Source organism: Stegodyphus dumicola, chromosome 1 (assembly GCF_044657685.1).
Source record: "Stegodyphus dumicola isolate Sdum_Otavi_A_Nest chromosome 1, ASM4465768v1".
Lineage (NCBI taxonomy): Eukaryota > Metazoa > Arthropoda > Arachnida > Araneae > Eresidae > Stegodyphus > Stegodyphus dumicola.
This window is the reverse complement of record NC_140768.1, coordinates 77,880,788-77,904,372: the sequence shown is the minus strand read 5'-3', so window position 1 is coordinate 77,904,372 and position 23,585 is coordinate 77,880,788. Positions and strand designations below refer to the sequence as shown.

Below are 23,585 nucleotides of genomic sequence, written 5' to 3'. Positions count from 1 at the left end.
AATTTTATTTTTAAAAATCTAAATTTTAAATTCTCCTTAAACTGACTTTTACAGGGTTTATTATTTGAACGTCTTTACGGAGATTTCCAGCAGTTAATCATTGAACAGCCTATCCAAAAAACGTCTATTCTTTGTCCTATCATCGTAATCGTACTATTACCCGCCAAAAATAATAATGAAGTCTAAGTTTGGCCTTGATTTCATACAGTGTTTAAAAATATATAAATGTTACTGTGTTCCGTACTTTAAGTATAGCAGTTTACTCATACAATTTGATGAATGATTTAAATTTAGTCTGTAATTAAACATGCTAGGTGATAAAGCTCTTGATCTTATAAAACAAATGCAAAGATGTGATTACTTGAATCCTATCCAAGTATAAAACTTTACTTCCTTGAAGAAACGATATGCATATTTAAAATACAATTTTAATTCATTTAAGTTCAACACTGTTTTTAGATAAACGTCATTGCAGAGTTTTTAATAATATAACTGCAATAAAATTTTCTACTATCATATATAAATGTTTTACTGTCATATTGAATGGATAACTTTGAAATTTGTTTTGCAGTCCTTTGGCTTTAATTTTTTTTAAATTTTAATAAAATATTTTTAGCAGAGATATTTAGTTCTAGTAAGCGATGATATTAAATCTAATATTAATTATTTTTCTTGAACAAAAAGCAAAAATAGCTCATTTTAACATCTTTGTTTTTATATTGGACAGCTATTGAAGTGAATTTTTTATATATTCACTTACGTATCTGCTAGAACATACATACCCTCCCCAAAGTAAAAATGCACGATACGAAGACCAAACCAACTGCCTGATAAAATAAATAATTTTAAGACTTGATAGGTGACACCTATGACTGCCCAAGACATATGTATATAGCTTGGGCAGATAAGGCTACTAGAAATCTTTGTCATTATAAAAATTTTAACTAATGAGCATTTGTAGGTTCTTAAAATTCTTTTCTTGATGATTATAATAATAAAAACTAATAATTATTTAGAAATTTGATTTATGAAATAAAAAATGATAATTTAATATTGAGAATGTGTGATAATGTCAAGAATATATGATTATTCTTGATAAAATTACATTTATCCAAATATTATAATTAATACTATAATAATAGCTTTGTCAGTCTCTCTCCAAATGTGTAGATTCTCTGAAACAAGCATCAGTCTAAACATAAATTTTGCCAAATTTGATTTTTTGAACGAGCTTATTTTCTCTCATTCCTCCATTCACTATGGTAAAAGAACATTGTAATTAAAAATTTTTATACAATACTTATGTATGTTTAAATCATAACATTAAATTATTATCTGTGTGTAATTTTTTTTCCTTCCAAAACATCTCTATTTTTTTTTTTTTTTCCCTTAATAAATTTTTTAGTATAACTTAAATATCTGTATCCTCCTCCTAGAGGGAAGTATTTCTAATTACCTTTATTTGATCCTTTGATGATGACTATGTTTGAATGGCAACTCAGTAATAAGTATGATTTTTCAATTATATTTTTACATTCTGAAAGATAGTTTTGAATTCATAGGATGAAGTGATGAAGCAAGTATTTGAAGAAATGAATGCTCTCTTTGAAGAAAACCAGATAGATGTGTGAGTATTGTATTAGTGTTCCCCTCCCCCTATTTAAATCCAGTGACTTTCATACTTTTCATTTATTTAAGCATTAGAAATCTAATAATGGAACTAAAAATGATATTTTTCCGTTTCGCCGGCGCAAATCTTGCCAAGCAGACTTTATTGGCGACACGAAACAGTATACACATAAAAAATGTTAACAAATGTTAGTTCTAACAACTTTTTATCTTAAAGGCATAAACATTTTAATATCATTTAAAATTTTATAAAAAGCCAATAAATAAAGACAATAAATTTGTAATAAGACATTAATTTAAGAATTTACTATGCTTTCATGGTTCAACATCCTGATTCGCCAGATCAGGATAATTCCAACTAAATGGATTCACATGACCCCGAGTGATCTCATCTCACGTAAACTACACTACAAAAATCTAAGGTTGATCTTTACAATATGGTAACTGGTAGTTTGGCGACATTTTGGAGGCGATAAAGGTTACTACCTGGCACTTTGGTAATAATGTGAGCAGTACTCAGTTCCGATTACGCATTATTTTGTGTGAGGGAAATGAGAGATCATGGGATATGTCATGTGATATTAATGGACGAATTACGGTTCTTTAATCGGAAAAGGGGGGAAATCGGGAAAAAATCTGGAAATTTTGTATTTGGCTTTATTCTGTGTTGTGTGAAACAGTGTTCCTGAATTTTTGGATGCCATGGCCGTAACTAAAGTGAATTCGAAATGGGTATTTATGTATGTATTAATTTAATGTATGTGCTCATTTATATTTTAAGTAGTGTTTTTGAATTTAATTATATTTTAATTAAATGATAGTTATTTTGTGAATTTTATGTTTGTAGGAATTTGGTATACGTTTTAGTTGAAGTAAACGTGCATGGAAATAATTTAAATATCTGACACTAAGTATTTGTAATGGTTGCGGTATGAATTCGTTGGTGACGTGTATAATGTAACAGATGATTTAGAGGTAAAAGTTTTTGGATATTTTATTTATTTTATATGTGGAAATGTTCATTACTTTTTCGCGATCAGGTAATTTCATATATGTTCTTTTTACCGGGTTTAAAGATTGAGAAAATTGTCATGTATTTTCGTGAAATTTTTCTAATTTATGAGAAAAAAGCAGTGTACATGGATATAGTGAAGAGTGTGCGCAATGCCATTTTTGTGCAATTCTGGAATGTTTTTTTAAGTAAAAATAAGTCGGCGTGTACATGGTTTAGTGATATTTTAATTAAATGATAGTTATTTTGTGAATTTTATGTTTGTAGGAATTTGGTATACGTTTAAGTTGAAGTAAGCGTGCATGGAAATAATTTAAATATTTGATACTAAGTATTTGTAATGCTTGCGGTATGAATTCGTTGGTGACGTGTATAATTTAATAGATGATTTAGAGGTAAAAGTTTTTGGATATTTTATTTATTTTATATGTGGAAATGTTCATATTTGGAAATGGTAAATACTTTTTCGCGATCAGGTAATTTCATATATGTTCTTTTTACCGGGTTTAAAGATTGAGAAAATTGTCATGCATTTTCGTGAAATTTTTCTAATTTATGAGAAAAAAGCAGTGTACATGGATATAGTGAAGAGTGTGCGCAATGCCATTTTTGTGCAATTCTGGGATGTTTTTTTAAGTAAAAATAAGTCGGCGTGTACATGGTTTATGTGTATGTGTTATTTTGAAAAACGCGTAAGGAGTATGGTATTGTGCACTTTTTCCCAATTTTGCAGTGAATATTTGTCATGATTAAGCAGTTTTGTTAGATAAAATTTCTAGCATAAGTGTAATTCGGCTAGTAGATTGTTGGAAGAAGTGTTCAGTAGATAAAAAGAAAAGAAACATGTCTTTACTTCGTGAAGACAAAATGGCGACGGGAAAAAAAAATAGAGGGTTGGTGTAGGAGAGTTGGTCGCCAAATTTTCGCCAAAAAAAAACGCCAAGTTACCATAATGTAAAGATCAACCAAATCTAATTCTCTCAGTAATTATTTACATTAATATCAAGTTAAATCTTAGTTTTGAATACAAGTTTAAATGCAAGAATTATTTCAATTCATACGAATAGCTTACTCAATATATCTAAAACCGCAGTGCCATACTTCTTTAGTGCATTCTCATTAGAATTGATGAATTTAGCCCTTGACTTTGCCTTTTCTATATTTTCGCCTTCGGGTGAGCAGTATGATTTCATCCTCATTGACTTAATTACTGCAAATGGCCGTAGGGCATAAAATTGAACTATCTGGTAAAAATTTGATGTAATTGTATGCCAGTATTGAAAGAGACAATCAGTCTGACAAGAAATGGCTACGACATGTTTTGAAAATGAGGCGTAAAAGGTTACCAGTGAGGATATTCCATTTGGCACCAGTTGTACCATTATTGGCGACTTTATCGCCTGCGCCGGCAAAATGGAAGAGTACCCTAAAAATTCCTTAGTTCTTAAACATAATATTTTTTAAAGTTCTTAATTATATTAATTTTGTAATGGTTTCATTTAACCATTATTTTATAGCTAAAATTATAATATTCTGCTAGCTTCTTCAGAGCTGCTTTAAATATATTGTATGTTTCATAATCAATCCTACTTTCATTCGTATTTTAATTTTTTGTGCAGAAATGCATCAATCAATGGTGAAGTGCAGTGCCATGCAGCTGTTCAATTACGCCATGCTGTATTATTAAGAGATAAGAGATGCATTTTAGCTTACTTGTAAGTACTTTTGTTTTTATTTCTTGGTCAATTTACATTATGCATCTGCCACACATTTTGACAGCATTATTGTAGTAATATGTGTGTATGTGTTTAATTGTTCTGTTGATACACACATAGTCTCCAGATGATGCTATTGTTGGCAGTCAGCGTGTATTTGGTTTCTCATTCACAGGGGCTAAAAAGGTGTGACAAGTGCATAATGGAAAAGTACCTACTTCGTTTTCAGTAGTCGACATTTCTTATCATATTAAGGCATATATCGTAAATGTCAAGACCAATTCATTATTTTTAGTTTTGTCAGGAATATGATAAAAGATCTATAATGTTTCCTTGATTCTGTTTAACGGTACAGGTATAGGCTTAGGCTATTTAATTACGGCAAAGCCTTGAGGGCTATTTGCCTAAGGGGAGGAATGCCTTCGTGGAGGACTTTCTAAGGGAAACTGGCTCGTATACACATGACACATGGGAAAAACCACGAAAACACCCATGCAGGCAGCCCGTTCGCGGGATTCAAACCTCAGACCGAACTACCAGTGTTCAGCGACTTTACCGCCCGGCCGCTGGTATGCACGCTACAGGTATAAGACAGACTTTTGTTAATAACAGATACAAGAGATGCAAATCTATTTATAGTGTCATAATTTTATTTCAAATTTTGTTTAGCATCTGTAGTTTGTATCGGAGGCAACAGGGGACACTTGTTCCCAGAGGCTGCATCCATAAAATTTTCTTTCCTTTCTCCATTGCATTTCAACAAACAGGAAGGGACACTGAAAATTGTAGTTACGCCTCTATTTGGCATTCATTCAATAAAAGAGGTTAAATAAATTTTAAGTCCATTTCTGTTTACATGAATTCCTTTTCTTCAATAGCAAAATTATTCTGAAGGAAAAGGATATTTGTCATTGCTCTCCAAAATGGATTCATCCATTTTAATTTCTTACAATGACATTAAATCAAAATCTGCATACAAGCTTTTAGCTTCTTAGAAACATACCAGTTTTGGTGCAACATCCATGAAGACTAACCTGATGTTTAATTGTTCAGAGAAAATGAAAGTACAGAGGGAAATCTAGTTTCCTGAATGTCATTAAATAAAACAATGTACTTCTCACTTGTATCGTTAACTTTCAATGAAGCAGCAAGATTTAAGAATTGAAAATCAAAATTAATAACCAGGAAATGTTCATTAAAGTGCAGTTATTTTTTATTATGAATAATTTAACATTCCTTGTAATATCTTAACATTTTACTGTATTTCTTGTTTTAGAAAAAAAAGACAAATACAGTCAAAAGTCGTTAATCCGGACACCCATAATCCAGACCTCAAAGCTACAAACTTTCTGCGCATGCGCCAACACATGATGTGTTCACGCATAATACATTTACGCATGCGCGTTTAATGTATAACGGATGGTATAAGCTAAGCTAAAATTATCTAATTATGTATTTCATTTAATGTTGCAGATTGCGTTGTTCCTTAATCTTCGAATTGGATCCGGCTTATTATTTTTTGCAGACTGTTAGAGCAATTTTATAAAAGTAAGCTTGAACTTTCGATTATGTCAAATAGAATTTCCGATGCTGTAGCTGCCAAAGGATCTACAAAGCAAAAGTATGTTTCGATGTCCATCAAACAAAAAGTGGAATTGCTGCAAAAAAATGGATAAAGACATATCCTTTGTTTTTCTAACCATTCCAAAATCTGTTTATCAATTTCACGCTGCTCTACAGGGGGGGGGACGTCGCTGCGCACAATGAACTGGAAGTTGATCTGTTAGCACTATCCTTATCTTCAGGGCAGATGTTTTTATTTTATTTGGCTTATAATTCCTTACTAAATGTAGTATTTCATCTCGATGTACTCCGTCTTTGATTTAAATCAAACTCCTCGCCATTATAATTTGCTTCCGATACTGAAGAAAGTGACACAGAGTTTATTGAAAACGAAAAAATTTCAATTGACAAATTAGTCGGTATTCTCGACACAGCAACTATAAGACTTGAACAGCAGAACTTTGTAACTGAACAAGAAATTATGTCTGTTTATAGAATTAAAGAGAAAGTATTATCACATAAAACAAGCAATTTTTTGTTTGTAAATTTTGATACCCTTTAGATCATAATTGTTCTTTATTTCATAAATTACGGTTTTATATTTTTAATTTTATAATTTCTGCATGCCATCTTACCAGATTTAAACTGATGATCTATAATCCAGAATCGCCGAAGTCCCGACGAGTCCGGATTAAAGACTTTTGACTGCATATATTTCTTAAAGATTTTTATTATTATTATTTTAATTTTATTTATATAAGCTATTTCTCAATAACTTGGTTATATGATATATATTTCTTATGAGGAATATTGTTAAACCTTTTCTGTGACATGTTTTACAATTCATACTTTTCTTTTTTTCAGATGATTAGTAATTTTTTTAGGGGGGAAAAGTATATCTTTTGTCCTGTAGGATGAATTTTGTTGTGTAAATGTTCATCATATTCTTCTCTGTTAACAGACAGATGCTCCAGCAATAGTTTAGGAAGAATTCATTTTCTCTAAATAAGTTTCATGGACAAAGAGTATGAAGGCTGCGTTCCAAAACTGTAAATCACTTAGCGGCAAAGCATTTCCAACACCTATATACGACCACGCCATCTGTCCACCACCATCAACCATGCTAAATCTTTTCATTCCTTTCATTCTTATCCTTCTCAAACTGTAAAGACATTTTTATGTTAATAAATAACAGTCTTTTTATTTACTTATTTCAAAACTTTCTTTTTTGAGTGTATCCTAACAAATTATTACAATACAGTGTAAAAAAAAAAAAAAAAAAATGCACAAGATAACCTAAAACATGGCTTAGAAAATTTTGTGAATATTTCGTAAAAAATATTTATTAAGTTATTAATCTTAACTGCAAATGACTATACGACCTTTTATATACATTTTCCCGTCAAGTCTCTCGAAATTTAATTATTATGCATTATTAAAAACATTGAACGAAACGCTCACATTCAAATCTGAACCAAAGAAAGTCACAGAAGGATCGGACGCCTTTCGTTACGTCACTCGTAGCTATCCAGGCCATGTTATCTCGAAGGCCACGCTTCAATGTGGTGCTGTTCATGATCTTAACAGAAGAGTCAAGATACTGGGAGTGAAGAACACTCTTTAGGCAATGACTTTAGTCTCTGTTCTCAGTTCTACTGTTTGTAACCTGTTTTAGTTCTTTGTGACTTTTTACCTAGCATAAAAAAAAGAAAGAAAAATTCTCTAAATATGGGAAATAAATATTCCCCCCCCAAAAAAAATTGACTTTGTTCAATTATTGTTTTACCTCTGTTCTTCATTCGTCATGTACTATATATTAAAAGATTTGAATAAAATTAAATCTATTCTTAATATGAGATTAACCTTTCTTCCATGCTCTGTCTGTAATAAAGCTTCTTGGTATTGAACTAAAATTGCTCTTTGGAAAAAATTGGAAGAGCTTAGGTTGTTAAAAATTGTCATCAAATTAGTTTTTTTTTGGGGGGGGGTAATGTAATGAAAGTCAATGAGCAAATAAATCACTGTTAGACTTTCAGAATTTATTCAACACATAGTTCTGAGCTTGCTAGGCTGTAATTGTAGTCTATGTTAGTTGTAAATTTCTTTTAACGGCATGATTATATTTTTTGTATGTCTGTAATGGCAAACATTTTAGTCCTGGTATTTCAAGATATTCAGAATATACTTAATGTTTCTATGTTGCCATGTGTCTTCTAAACAAAAAAAAAAAAAAAAAAAAAAAAAAAACTCTACTGTACATATTTAATTACTTAACCATTGCTTACTGATCATAACTATTTTTGGACTTGTGCAATAGTGTTGAATATAAACAAAATAATTTAATAAAAATGAAATAGTTCAGAGAACTCTTGTTCTCAAAAATGGAAAAATTAAATCCAACTATAATAATGAGAATATTTGTTTGCTAGATGTAATGAATGCTCTCATGTCATTGTCCATAGCCATGTCTGATTTGCCATCTCTGTTATAGGTTACTATTGTGATTGTGCATTATAGATTTAGAATTTTGCTATTATTATTTCGGTTGATCTTTACATTATGGTAACTTGGCGTTTTTTGGCGAAAATTTGGCGACCAACTCTCCTACAGCAACCCTCTATTTTTTTTTCCCACCGCCATTTTGTCTTCACGAAGTAAAGACATGTTTCTTTTCTTTTTATCTACTGAACACTTCTTCCAACAATCTACTAGCCGAATTACACTTATGCTAGAAATTTTATCTAACAAAACTGCTTAATCATGACAAATATTCACTGCAAAATTGGGAAAAAGTGCACAATACCATACTCCTTACGCGTTTTTCAAAATAACACATACACATAAACCATGTACACGCCGACTTATTTTTACTTAAAAAAACATCCCAGAATTGCACAAAAATGGCATTGCGCACACTCTTCACCATATCCATGTACACTGCTTTTTTCTCATAAATTAGAAAAATTTCACGAAAATGCATGACAATTTTCTGAATCTTTAAACCCGGTAAAAAGAACATATATGAAATTACCTGATCGCGAAAAAGTATTTACCCTTTCCAGATATGAACATTTCCACATATAAAATAAATAAAATATCCAAAAACTTTTACCTCTAAATCATCTATTACATTATACACATCACCAACGAATTCATACCGCAAGCATTACAAATACTTAGTATCAAATATTTAAATTATTTCCATGCACGTTTACTTCAACTAAAACGTATACCAAATTGCTACAAACATAAAATTCACAATATAACTATCATTTAATTAAAATATAATTAAATTCAAAAACACTACTTAAAATATAAATGAGCACATACATAAATACCCATTTCGAATTCACTTTAGTTACGGCCATGGGATCCAAAAATTCACGAACACTGTTTCACACAACACAGAATAAAGCCAAATACAAAATTTCCAGATTTTTCCCGATTTCCCCCCTTTTCCAATTAAAGAACCGTAATTCGTCCATTAATATCACATGACATATCCCATGATCTCTCATTTCCCTCACACAAAATAATGCGTAATCGGAACTGAGTACTGCTCACATTATTACCAGTAGTAACCTTTATCGCCTCCAAAATGTCGCCAAACTACCAGTTACCATATTGTAAAGATCAACCATTATTTCTTCTGCTAATGATATAAAAATATTGAGGCTAATTGTTAATGGCGCATTTAAAATGTATCGTGATAAGAAATACATATTTTATTGCCTAAATAAGTTCTGAATTTTAATTTTACTTGGATGGGGGGGGAATCAGTACTTTCTGGTTATCTGCATTCCCTGACTCCACTGAAAGCCACAAACTCATTGCTGAATTTGGAGTACATCTGTGAACTCATTGATTAGTTTCTTGCCAAGCTAATGTGTCGAAGGCAAGAGCCATTTTCAAAATGGCAGTGCATTAAGAATTCCATAAAATAGTAATCAATCACTAAAACTCAGAATGCAAGAAACATTGGTAATAAAATAACTTTTTTTAAGAAATCCTTCCGAAGAGCATTTCGGAATTTATTAATGACTAATTTTTCACCAAAGGAAAGAGCCAATTTCAAAATTAACATTAATAATTCCATAAAAGAGTAATCAATTAATAAAATTTAAAAAGAAAGAGCTGCCCAAATGGGATAGTGATTAGTGATAATTGACGACTGTACTGAAGAGCCCAGATTCAAATCCTGAAGAAGATGTAGATGTTTGTAAAGGCATAGTGTCTGGGTGGCATAGAAGCACTCATAATGTACGTCGAATCTGGAAAGCCTTTTGAATGGTTTGGTGGTAGAAAAAAAGGAGTGAGAGACGTTTGTACCTGTCCACTGAGCAAAGTCGTACTGTCACCTATATGGTGCTCAATGACAGATGCAGTTTTGTGCTCATTGTCCTGATAAAATACATAGGCTTGTTCTGATTAGGTTAAGTTAAATTAGAAACAACAAAAAAGCAAGAAATATCAGTAATAACATGCTTACCTTTTCCAAGAAAAACCTTCTGATTCCCCCCCCCCAATCTACATCCGTTTCCACTTCAAAAAAAGAAGAAAAAAAAAAGAAAAAAAAAATCAGAAAATTGCACAAGCTTATCTCCAAATGACTTTTGCACACCACTCAAAACTGAAATGTGGTGTGCACATTTGGGTTGCTAAAAAAATTCTTTTTGGCAACATCATAGTTCGCCACATAACTACACTCATGTCCGTAAATTAAGGATAATGCGAAATCAGGCAAAGGAACAGTTAGAAGCAAAACAAATTTCATTTATTTGTAAAGCTTATTTATTAAAAAAAAGGTAAAGAGCAAAAAAGATGCTATATGTTTGATATTATTAAAAAAATTAGCGATTTTTTCTCCCTGGAGCAAATTACAAAAAAAAAAAAAAAAAAAAACCTATTTACAAAAAGCTAATATTACATGGTTGGTATGTTTGTTAATACATTGTATGTCTCCCAGACGATGCAATACAGTCCATACAACGCCTAGGCATGCTGAGTATCAAATTATCGATCTGATCTTGGGGGATATTACACCACTCAAAAAGCAATACTCTCCGAAGCTCCGGTAGATATGTAGGAGGAGGTTGATGGCCTGCATCCCGTCGGCCGAGCATGTCCTACACGTGCTCTACTGGATTCAAGTCCGGTGAGAATGCTGGCCAGTCCATACGGGTGATATCCTCTGATTGAAGGCATTTGCTTACGATATTTGCACGGTGAGGACGAGCGTTGTCATCCCTAAACACAAATTGTGCACCCATGGCGCCCCGAAACAAACGTTCATGTTGTTCCAGAATGACTTCCCGATAAATTTGGCTTGTCCTGGTTCCAGTTTGAACATGCAGGTCAGTTCTGGAACCCAGAATAATTCCACCCCAAATGAGCACTCCTGCACCACCGTAACGGTGTCGTTCAATGATGTTTTCTTGGTGGTAACGGTTACCTGGAGCTCTCTATATGAAAGTCCGGGGAGAATCAGACTGCAAGCTAAACCTGGACTCGTCGGAAAACATCACACAAGCTTATTGTTGCGGTGTCCACAATGCATGCTCTCTACTCCAGGCTAACCGCAGGCGACAGTGAGTTGCAGTAAGTGGAACGCATCTGACAGGCCTCCAAGCATATAGACCAATCTGCCCTAAGCGCCTGGCTTGAAATTGTCGTACCAGTGGCTGAAGAGAGCTGACGAGACAGGTCTGAGGAAGCGCTCCGCCTGTTTCTTTTGGCAGTAACTGCCAAATACCAGTCCTCATTCGGCGTTGTAACTCTGGGGCGACCTGTGCTGTAACGTCTACTCGCATTACCATCATCTTGGAATCGTTGCCAAAGCCTGGAGATGACACTCTGGGCAGTTCCAAGTTCATCTGATACTACTGATACTGGTACGTCCACATTCCAGATGGCCGATAATTCTACCACATAAAAAATCATCCAAATGTGTCCTTTGTGTCATAACTATTCGGTTATTGCATTGAAATGCTTTAAATGTAACAATTTTACTTCTTTGCCTGTATTCCTTATATATCTCTCTTACACTCTCGTCATTGTGACGTACCATCGGTGTCATCTGGTTACTTTCTGAAATTTGCATATGATTCTTGAAGATGTGTGTAGTGATTTTACATGTGATATATTTATTTTAGAGTTCGATTTCCGCATGAATTATCCTTAATTTATGGACATGAGTGTATTTGAGCATAAATACTTTTTTGTGGCTTTTCGGCAATGGTGCAGTTAATCATAAAGTGCTAAAAGATCTTAGAATTAATGATATTTTTCATGTAATGAGCTCTGTGTAGCACTCTCAGATTTTATAATTTTTAGTATTTTCTAATAAACACTTAAACATAAATTAAATTTTAGGTACAATAGACTGCAAATGATTAGAGATATAAGATGGGGCTTTGGAGCAGTTTTACCATCTGATGTTCGTTCTTGCCTATCGGAAGCAGAGGTAAACTTAAATTTTCAGAAAAATTATTTTTATAGAAAACTTAAGTCCTTCACTTTTAGTCCTACATTATAATTCTATATAACTTACTTATTTTTTAAGAAAAATTTTATTTTTTTCATAGAATGTTTTATAAAATGATAAAAAGAAGTTAAAAAGCTACATAAAGAACTTCCTTGTTTACTTTTATTAATAAATATTAAAGTCTAATTTTTTATTTCAGAATTGAGAATGTGCCATATACATAAATTCCATAGTCTACACTTCCATATTCTACATATATATATGCACATAAAATTAATGAAGTATTTGTGTTGTTTGAATAACATTTAAAATTAATAAAACAGTATCAGCTACATGTATTCAAGTTATTTATTAAGATTTTGCATATATACTATAATATCTGACTTCATTGCTGCACAAATCTTGTTGTGTCAATACTTTCCATTGTTTTTAGTTAGCTTCAAGTAATATATTTGTAACAGCCCTCAGAATGCATACATAATTGCTTGTCTTTTTTAGGAATGTAAAACTTCTTCAAATAATCTCTACATATAATAAAAGAAAGAGTCTGTCTGTGTCTTTCGTTTGCACTGCGCGTAAACTAATAGACCCACGGCTACGAAATTTGGTACATAGGTGCATTAGACAAGAGCCAGTGCACCTCGAAGCGATTTTTTCGAAATTCGAATTAGAATTTTTTAAATTTTATGTTTTGTGACAAAATCGCGTCATTTTGAGACATAACGGGCTATAGGAAAGCGAGATTTTACTCTACACATTCCATTTTCACATCGTCATGAAACGTAGGCACTTAGCTATTTTACGAACTTAAAATAAATTTCATGTTTCAATGAATTGATTAAATACGAATTTATTTAACAAAGGGAGCTTAACATCTTTTCAATGGGAATTTTTCTAAAAAAGTTTATTTTTAAAAATATATAGCTTATTTTTCTTTGATTTTTAGACACATTAAACTTTCATCCTTGTGACTGCTTTTACAAAAAGAATTTTGGAAAAATGATAATATTTTGTATTTTAAAAAATTTTTTTAAATGAAGCTTCCGAGTACACTTCTCACATCCTTAAAAATGTGATTTTGGCAACAGTTTTCCTGTCTTATTGTTGTTGATAGATTTTTGATGAAATCGCATCATTTTGAATAGTTTCATTCTTTTAGAAATATGGCTTTGGCAACAATTTTTCATCGTATTTCTTATGTCACTGTTTTTAAGAGATTGGCATATTTCTTTGTCATTTATATATACAGTCAAAAGTCGTTAATTCGGACATCCATAATCCGGAATGATCTATAATCCGGACCTCAAAGCTAAAAACTTTCTGCGAATGCGCCGCGTTGACACATGCGCATAGGCGCTTACGCATGCGCGTAAGATCTCTTGCGACTGCGCATTTGCATGTGCGCAAGCACAGAATACATTTTCGCGTGCGCTTTTTATGTATAACGGATGGTATAAGCTAAAATTATCTAATTATCTATTTCAGTTAATGTTGATGATTGCGTTGTTCCTTAATTTTCAAATTGGATCCGGCTTATTATTTTTTGCAGACTGTAAGAGTAATACTATAAAAGTAAACTTGAACTTTCGATTATGTCAAATAGAATTTCCGATTCTGGAGCTCCCAAAGGATCGTACAAAACGAAAGTATGTTTCGATGTCCATCAAACAGAAAGTGGAATTGCTGCAAAAAATGGATAAAGACATGAAGAATGTGACAGAGAGGTTAGTGAAAACGAAAAAATTTCGATTGACAAGTTAGTCGGTATTCTTGGCACAGCAATTAACGGGACTTGAACAGCGGAACTTTGTAACCGAACAAGAAATTATGTCTGTTTATAGAATTAAAGAGAAAGTATTAGCACATGAAACGAAGCAACTTAAACAACTTACATTGAAAGAAAAGTTTAATAAAGTAAACAAATAAATATTAAGCTTTTTTTTTTTTTGTAAATTTTGATAACCTTTAGATCATAATTGCTCTTTATTTCATAAATTACGGTTTCATATTTTTAATTTTAGAATTTCTGCATGCCATCTTACGCGATTTAAACTGATGATCTATAATCCGGAATCGCCGAAGTCCCACCGAGTCCGGATTGGAGACTTTTGACTGTATATATATAATACATTTTTATTGATTTTTTTTGATAAAGTTGTTCTGCAGAATAAAATTCTGCATGGAATTTTATGTTTTTTGAGTTGCTTTCTTGTTATTTTTTGCTTATTTCACTGTTTGTAACATATCGAAAAGTTTTGCATGATCTTTTTTTAACAGAAAGTTGGTTAATTTTTTTACTAGGGTAACTAATATTTGTATTAAGGGATATAGCTTATTTCATTGTAATTTTTTTGTCTTGAAAATATAAGATAAAAATTATTAATTATACTTTGCTTTTCAGAATCTTTTGTTTTTTGTATTCTTTTATGTTATTTAATTGCTTATTTCACTGTTTTTAAGATATTGAAAAGTTTTGAGTGATTTTTTTTAGGAAACAAAATTCTTAACCTCGTTTATACCATTTGAGTTCTTAAGATTTTGCAAAGTTGGTTAATTTATTTTTTAGGATGATTAATATTTGTATTAAGGGATATTGCTTATTTCATTGTAATTTTGTTATATGCAATAACTTTTTTTTTATGAAGTTGTTTTGTAGAGCAAAATTCTACCCAGTTTTTAAATTTAACGTTTGGTGTTCCCTTCAGCTATTTTTCCGGTACATTTAAAAGCCAGACGAAGGCTGGCAGTGAAGCTGCTAGTAATAATAATATTTCATGCAACTTCCAAAATTGTGAATATTTTTATGTAACTCTCTTTACTTTTTAAGACATACTTTATTTCTAAAATGCCCTCATTTAAGAAAGTTATGTGCATTGGTTTTGTTGGTTGAAAAGCAAGTACTTTTATAGCAGCTACCATTTAGGGCTTTCTCTGTTCGGGCATACTTCTTGAGCATCAGGTGTCACTAATTTGGTTTGGTTTCTTTCCTGGATTGTTTTCATATCCCTCACTTGGTCAACAATGTTTTTCATCTAATGAATGTTCCTTCTTTCTAACTGCAATAGATTTCACAACTTAAAATTTGCAAAGTGATGAACAAGTGACTATCCTGTATCTTCAAGAAAGGCATTCTTCTCAAAGAAAAACTATGTAATTCTTCACAAAGAAATGTGTTTGAATAACCACCTCATAAAGTTAAATGTGACTATAAGTCAAAATATAGCTATTCAGCCTTCGTTCCTGATAGGAGTAAAAAGTATCCGAACGCAAACATGGTTTGTTATATCAGGCAGTCCTCTTGTTACAGCTGTATAATGTCAGGACTTAACATCTATTTCATTTTATAAACCAAAACTTTCTTCAAATTAATCACAACACAATAGCTGGAATAATTATATGAGAGAGGTATGTACCAGTTCCTTTGATTTAATGTGAGAATCGATGGAAGCTATGAAATTCATGAAAAGTTATTCACAAAAAAGAAAAAAATTGTGGGAACTAGTTCTTCCTTCTTATATTGGGTTTTTGCAGGATTTTGTTGTGAAATTAGAGAATGTTTTCTTGTTGTTGTTGTTGCCGATGGCTTTAGTATTGTACCAAAAGTAAAGAAATAATATACATAACTTTAAGTTTTTTTCATGCATGAAAATTATTTTATTTTTCATGAGGTATATAAAGAATTCTTTTTTAATGTTACAGATCATTAAGCTGTGGTTACATCAGTACAAGTCAAAAGTAATGCAAAATTTGTGTGGGGGCTTTAAATGTATTTTTCACATAGTTTCTTCTTGCCAACTTTTTCGTGATTTGACTTTCTATTTAATATCTTCATTTTTAATAGCTTTTTCAATTATGATTCTTTGAATATACCAAAGCACATGAGAGCTATCTGCCTAAAAGGAGAGATACCGTTGTAGAGTTCTTTCTAAGGGAAGATTCATATACAGATGGGGAAAATCACAAAACCCAACCATGCAGCCAATTTGTCTGGGTTTTAATCCAGGACAAACTACCAGTATTTAGCAATATTCAACCGCTTAGCCACTGATGGGGAAAGGCCTTTCTTTAATTTAATTATTGCTGCATAAGATAAATGATACATTTTTATTATCCACATCACTAAAATTTTGCAAATTTGTTGATTTAGAAGAAATTTAAGAACTTACTCACATCTCATTTTTTGCAGAAGGCAAGAGCCATTTTAAAAATAGGAGTGCACTAAGAACTCCATAAAAGAGTAATTAATAAAGCAAGAAACATCAGTTATAAAACACTAACCTTTTTCAGGAAATCCTGAAATTCTTTTGAGCTGGTGTTCTTCCTTTGTACAGAGCAATATGTTTTTCTTTAAAAAAATCAGAGAATTGCACAAACGTGGCATCTATACAACCGACACTGCACACCAGGCAAAATAGACATGTGGTACAGGTATGTCTGTACCATATGCCTGATTTGCAGTATGAATACTTTTGGGTGATTTTTTGGGTTGCCACATAACTATTTGTATTTCCACTGCATATTGCTTTGCCCCATGACTATTTTTTTAAAGACTTTACAGTGAGAGTTTAAATAATCAGAAAGTACCAAAAAAACTTTCTTTCTTGCCTGCAAAGATTACACTCTTTTGCATTGAATTCAGAATATTATCTAGTGTCCTGTCATAGAACAATCTTCAATATTTTTTTTAATTAAAAAATTTAATTATCCCTCTGAATTATCACTTTAATGTGCTTTATGTGAGTTTGCAATTAGTTATATTTTTTATGTGTAGTGTCAATATATTGTTCTGAAATCGTAAAAATATATTTTTTGTTAAAAATTATTGTGAAAGTTCATGACTCTAAGCAGTAGTTATTTATATAAGATAGTTTTAAAATGACATAAGCGGTAAAACCTTTTCAAAATAATGAAAAAATTGTATGAAAAATGTCTTAAAAGTTAGCGGACTTAGTCTCCCACCTGCCTGTTTATATTTTCCAGTTTAACTTTTATATGTCTTCATCCTTTTTTTCCAATTTCAAGTGACAGTGGATTTTGTAGAAATTAACATAATTTCCAATTTCAATTGGCAGTGGATTTTGTAGAAGTTAACATAATTTCTTTCTTAAATTTTATGCAAGATGAAACTATCCCTTGATCTGTATCTCAGTAATTTCTTAAAAGCATACAGTTTTATTCTGAAATATATTGCTTTTTTTGCAGGTAAATTGGTTTACTTCTTACAATCGTACAGTGGCTAATTATATGACAAGTATTGGAGGTGTAGGCATAGATTTATTTTTGCATTTGCAGCCACCGAAATCTTTATATATTCAGGTATTTTTTGCTTTGTCATTTTGCTAAATTTATTTTACTATAGTTAATTTTCAAGTAATTTGTGCTTTAATTCCATAAAAATCACTTCTAGTTTTCGTATTTTATTCAATTTATTTACACCATAAAGGAAACCTTAAATTATAAAGAGTTAGGAGACCAATTCATTCTCCAACCTCTTTTTTTTAATATTCTGTTTTTAAATTATACAGTCAAAAGTCTTTAATCCGGACTCGTCGGGACTTTGGAGATTCCGGATTATCGATTTTTCCAGATTATAGATCATCAGTTTAAATCTGGTAAGATGGCATGCAGAAATTATAAAATTAAAAATATGAAACCGTAATTTATAAAATAATGAGCAATTACGATCTAAAGGGTATCAAAATTTACAAAAAAAGAAGCTTAATATTTATTTGTTTACTTTATTAAACATTTCTTTCAACGCGCGCATGCGTAAAGCATACATAGCCGAAATTAGAAAATTGCAACCAGAAAACTATTTGATTTGTATTCGTGATATTTATAATGACGAGGAATTTGATTTAAATCATATCAAAGACGGAGTACATCGAGATTAAATACTACATTTAGTAAGGAATTATAAGCCGAATAAAATAAAAACATCTGCCCTGAAGATAAGGATAGTGCTGACGGATCAACTTCCAGTTCATTGCGCCGCGAAGCCCCCCCCCCCCCCCCCGCACAGAGCAGCGTGAAATTGATAAACAGATTTCGGAACGGTTAAATAAACAAAGGATATGCCTTTATCCATTTTTTGTAGCAATTCGTTTTTTGTTTCATGGACATCGAAACATGCTTTCGTTTTTTAGATCCTTTGGGAGCTCCAGCATCGGAAATTCTATTTGACATAATCGAAAGGTTCAAGCTTACTTTTATAAAATTGTTCTTACAGTCTGCAAAAAATAATGAGCCGGATCCAATTCGAAGATTAAGGAACAATGCAATCATCAATAATAGATAATTAGATAATTTTAGCTTATACCGTCTGTTATACGTTAAACGCGCACGCAAAAACGTATTCTGCGCTTGCGCAGATGCATATGCGCAGTCGTAAATGTCTTGTGCGCATGCGTGAAACGCCTATGTGCATGCGGCAGCGCGGCGCATGCGCTGAAAGATTTTAGCTTTGAGGTCCGAATTATAGATCATTCCGGATTATGGGTGTCTGAATTCACGACTTTTGACTGTATTATTTATCCCATTCAATATTAAGAAATTCCTCAAAACCCTTTGAAAAATCTGAAATTTGTTTGGTAAATTGGCAAACTCTTCTTCCTTACATTATAAAGTCTTCATTACAGTAGACGGCGGTTAATGTTATTCAAATATTGTTATAGAATTGCTAAAGTCCTGCCCATTTGTAAACAAAAACATGAAAAGTACATTGCCTATTGTGATCAACAGTTCAGTTAATATAATCAAAATAGTACAGAATAAAACCTTTTTAAACTGAAATAAAGTTCTCAAATAAAAGGCAAGCTCAGTAAGGTCAGAATAGATTATAAAAATTGTTAAGTGACAAAAAAAATGTCTCCAAGTAAGGGTTTAAGTTGTCAACCATATCAGTTTTGATTTTAGTGCACCATTTATAATTAAACAAAAAAGCAAACTTTGTTTTGCCTTGATTTTGAGGGTGATCAAACATATGTCCTTCTTCAGTAGCAAAAAAAAAAAAAAAAATTCTGCAGAATTATTTTCTTTTCCTTATGGGGAAAAAATCTCTAGAAACACTCGCATTAACATTGCTTTTTTGTCTAATTTTAAAATTTTACTTTGGCATATTCTCTTCCAATGAAGAATGCCCACAATATTAAGGGTACAGCATCAACCAAATGATTTCCAGAAACATTATAAACTGTTCATAAATGAACTTTTGCATTAACTAAAATGTTAAAGTACCTATTTATATGTTTCTAGTTGTATTTATATTAAATTAGTTAAATATCAGTGTTATTTTGAAGAATATAGTTTTCTCATTGTTTAATGTTATCAAAATAGTTATGGACAAACTGGATCACTCTCAAGCAATGCCTGTTGTATTGCTGAAGTTCATTAATGGCAATAAATTCCAAAAATGAACCTCCCCATCAGTTTCTTTTTTAACTTTAAGAAATTTTATACATTTAGCCAGTCAAGATAATCCAGGTTTTTAAAACAGTGTTTTTATGTACTGACAATCTATAGTGCATTATTGAATGTATGCAAAGAATTCAGAAAAAACAGCAATGGGATAATTGTTCATTAATTTTTTAACGTGTTTTTAGTTTTATTTAGATTGGTTTCATCAATTACTCTCTTGCCAATCACATTTGAAATCTTTGATGCCTCTTTCATGCAGAGGTTGAAAAAAAGAATTAGTGTATGCAGTTAGGAACATTGATTTAGTGCTTTTGAATATGATATTGGGATGTGTGATACATTTTTAACAGTAGCTTCTCATGCCATTATACCTATGGCATCTTATCTAGAGTAGCGAAAGTTTATGCGAAGGCTTATCTATGCACCTACTGAGAAATTTTATTCTCAATTAAAAACTTTTTTTTCATATTATTGCCATATAAAAAAAGTTATGCACAGCACTACATTGCTATACTCAGCATGAGGCTTATGCCCAGGTACCTGAAATAAGTGAAAATTGCACCTAAGTCTTCTTGAGTAATTTGCAAGATGGGACCCTTGCTAACACGTCTCAATGCATATGCATGGTTGCCCCGTCCTAACCAGTGCAATTTTTAACATATTGGATCATTCACCAAACCTTTCAGATACATCTTGTACTAAATTCTAAAAAAAAAAGTGCAATGTTGTGTTAGTTTAAACCATAAAATGAGACTAAAAAATAAATTGTAATTTAACACTTGTGTAAAGTACCAGAGTTACAGTTAAAACTTCTGTTATGATAATTGACAGCTGCAGCACTTTGCATTTAATAAGAAGATTGTGAGGTGAGTTTTATTATACTCTTATTTATTAAACATAGTGGTTTTACGTTCAGTTCATTTGTGGTTATGAAATAGTAATGTCATAAATTGTTCTAAATAAAGAAAAACAAAAGCAAATAACATTTTTGTACTTCCCCCCTCTCATATATAGTACATTTATCTTGTATAAGTTTAGTTATAAAATATTTTTGCTGAATAAGTAAGTTTAGTATGAAATATTTATCTGTTGGTAAAATGGGTGCTCATCCTGATCAGGAGGAAAAAATATTCTTCCAATACTTAAGATAATTCTTTGGTCTTTTTATCAATATTGCCCTGGATACTGGTATAATTTTTTGCTGAACACCATTGAATTATGCAAGGAGAATAATTTTAAGGACTTTCAGACTTTTTTTTTTTTTTTTTTTTCAGTTTTGGGACAATTTTCCCAATTTTTAACTTTGTTTTAACAAATATAAACATTTGTTTGATCACATAATGTTATGTATCCCAATTTCAAACAAATTTTCCATTGACTGAAAATGTGATGAACATCATAATATTTATAAAAATCATTTTATTTTTTTAAAAATAAGTTTCATCATTTATTTTAACATGATTAACAGTGACCTATCCTATCTTTCCACTATAGCAAATGCTGAATTAAAGAGGATGTTATGTAGTTGAGTTTTACTCACTCTAACCTCATTTAACTAATGACTGCCCATTTGACAGTTAGTTTTTATCTGTGTATTCTTACAAATGCTAATTCCAATGTATTTATTCAATCTTTACTGTAATTATACCCATTTAGCCAAAGACCATCTCTATTTGATAATCATTTTCTGCTGATGTATTGTTGCCAGTGTTATTTCCAATGTATTTTTAACCTTTTATTATAAGCAGGATAAGTTATTTGAATATGGGAAAGCACACAAGGATAAGCTGCCCAAAAGGAGGATTTCCTAAGGGAAAATAGCTTGTATTTGCATTATACATGGGAAAAATGAAAATTAACCATGCAGCTAGACTTTTCAGTTGGGTTTGAACTAGGTCAAAATACTAGTATTTAACAGTATTTAATACTCAGCTACCAGTGAGATTTACTATAACAAAACTCTTGCATGTTCTTTCATGATTTAATGTTACATTTTCTTAGAAGTTAAAAGTAGTTTAAAATGTTTATAGGTGATTTTGTTTATTATAACATGTAGTGGTAATTTTATAAAGCTTTGTAGGGATTCTGTTATGTATTTGATTTTGTTCTTGACACTTTTATCATAAGCAGCTAATTATAATAGCCATTCATAAGTGATAAATACTGCATTTGCTATGCACATCAACTTTTATATGATATGATATAATAAAATAATGACATATTTTACAGAACTAGTGGAAGGTGTTTAAAAGTATTTATAATATTCCCATAAATCCCAAAACTATATTTCAAAAATTAAAAATATTTGATAGAATATTCATTTCTTCTACTTGGTATTTTTACATTATAAGATGTAATTTTCATAAACATGTGAATGATATATTTATATTATTTTAGAAATTTTCTAATATATATCTGAAAGTATATTACGTTACTTAAAATGTTAAGATACAAAATTCATGTGGCATTAAAAATTTAATACCATACAATAAGAACGCATTGCATCCTTTATCATATTCACTATTATCAATTAACTTTATAAATTAGTAAAATAGTTTTGTTGCATATCCTATGATACAAGCTACCATGTGTTACACAAACTGAATGTGTTTGTCATTAATACTTATTAATCAGAGAGATATTTGATTTTTAATTGTCTATATTTTGTCTCTTTAAATTCCTTGCAAATTTTTATCACTTGAACAGAAATATATACTGTATATAAATAAAAAAATATATAAAATACCTTTTACTATAATTTATTATTATTATTATTATTATTATTTTTTCCCCCCAGACAGAAAAATCATTATACATAAGATGTATTGAGAAGGGGGTGGGAAAATCTAAGTTAATATTTTATGCTTATTTTTTGCAATTAAAGTAATTATATATTCATTGCATTAGGTGAGATGTCTGTGTGATTATGGAGATTTTGAAACTAGTGATGGAAACACTGTAGTATTAACCAAAAATAGTACAGTAAGTTACTGCAAATAATTATTTTATATAACACATTTGCTCACTTATTGGGAAATAATAAAAATGTTTTAATATTTAGGCACTAGTTTCCAAAGCTTTGTTTTTCCATTTTAGTATTACATCAATCTTTATATAGTATGCATGTTTCAAGTTTTTTTACCTTTTCCATTCATATTTGTCACATTTATCTTTAAATTATTTAGTTGAATGTATTGAAAACTTAATTTGGATTTGAAATTTCCTTACACATATATATAAATTTCTTTCATTTTTGTTATTCATTAATATTGTTTTGCCTTTGTAATATTATGCAAAATTCTCCTAAACATTTCTTAATAAAATTACAGTAATTACAAAATATTTTGATAACTTTTATTGTTGCATCTGTTTGTTTTTTCAGCACTTTCTTCAGAGAACTGATTGTGAAAAACTTATCCATCAAGGAATTCTAGAGCATATTACTGTATAAAAATGATACAGCCAACATAATTTGCTATATTTTTCTTTAATAACAATATTCAAGTGTCAATTAAAATTATTTTTTGAAAATTCGGAAAATAAATTTTGCATGTTCTCTTTTAGTCATGTATATGGAAAAAAAGAAGGGAAGGAAGAGTACAACATAATTTCTTAGTTTTATCTATGATTTTTTTTTAATATTTGTTTATCCCAAGAAATGTAAAACAGCTAAATATAAAACATAATATATTTTGTACTAATGCCCAATATGGATGAAATACTATGTGTGATCTGTAATTACAAATAAATATTCATTTTTCTTAAA

General features: G+C 30.9%; 1 protein-coding gene across 4 annotated transcripts; it reads left to right on the top strand.

The window, feature by feature from the left end:
* The first annotated feature begins 149 nt into the window (after positions 1-149).
* On the top strand, positions 150-23,585 carry LOC118182143 (DNA replication complex GINS protein PSF1-like). Of its 4 annotated transcripts, XM_035351454.2 has the most exons (7): positions 153-376; positions 1,563-1,627; positions 4,261-4,356; positions 12,292-12,382; positions 17,606-17,719; positions 22,727-22,801; positions 23,202-23,585. In XM_035351454.2, the coding sequence occupies exons 1-7, from the start codon at positions 308-310 to the stop codon at positions 23,268-23,270; spliced, it is 579 nt and encodes a 192-aa protein (XP_035207345.1). In that variant the 5' UTR covers positions 153-307; the 3' UTR covers positions 23,271-23,585. The 4 variants fall into 4 exon arrangements, with proteins under 4 accessions (XP_085672711.1, XP_085672716.1, XP_085672707.1 ...); XM_085816585.1 differs by lacking the exon at positions 4,261-4,356 and having other exon boundaries at positions 150-376; XM_085816590.1 differs by lacking the exon at positions 17,606-17,719 and having other exon boundaries at positions 151-376.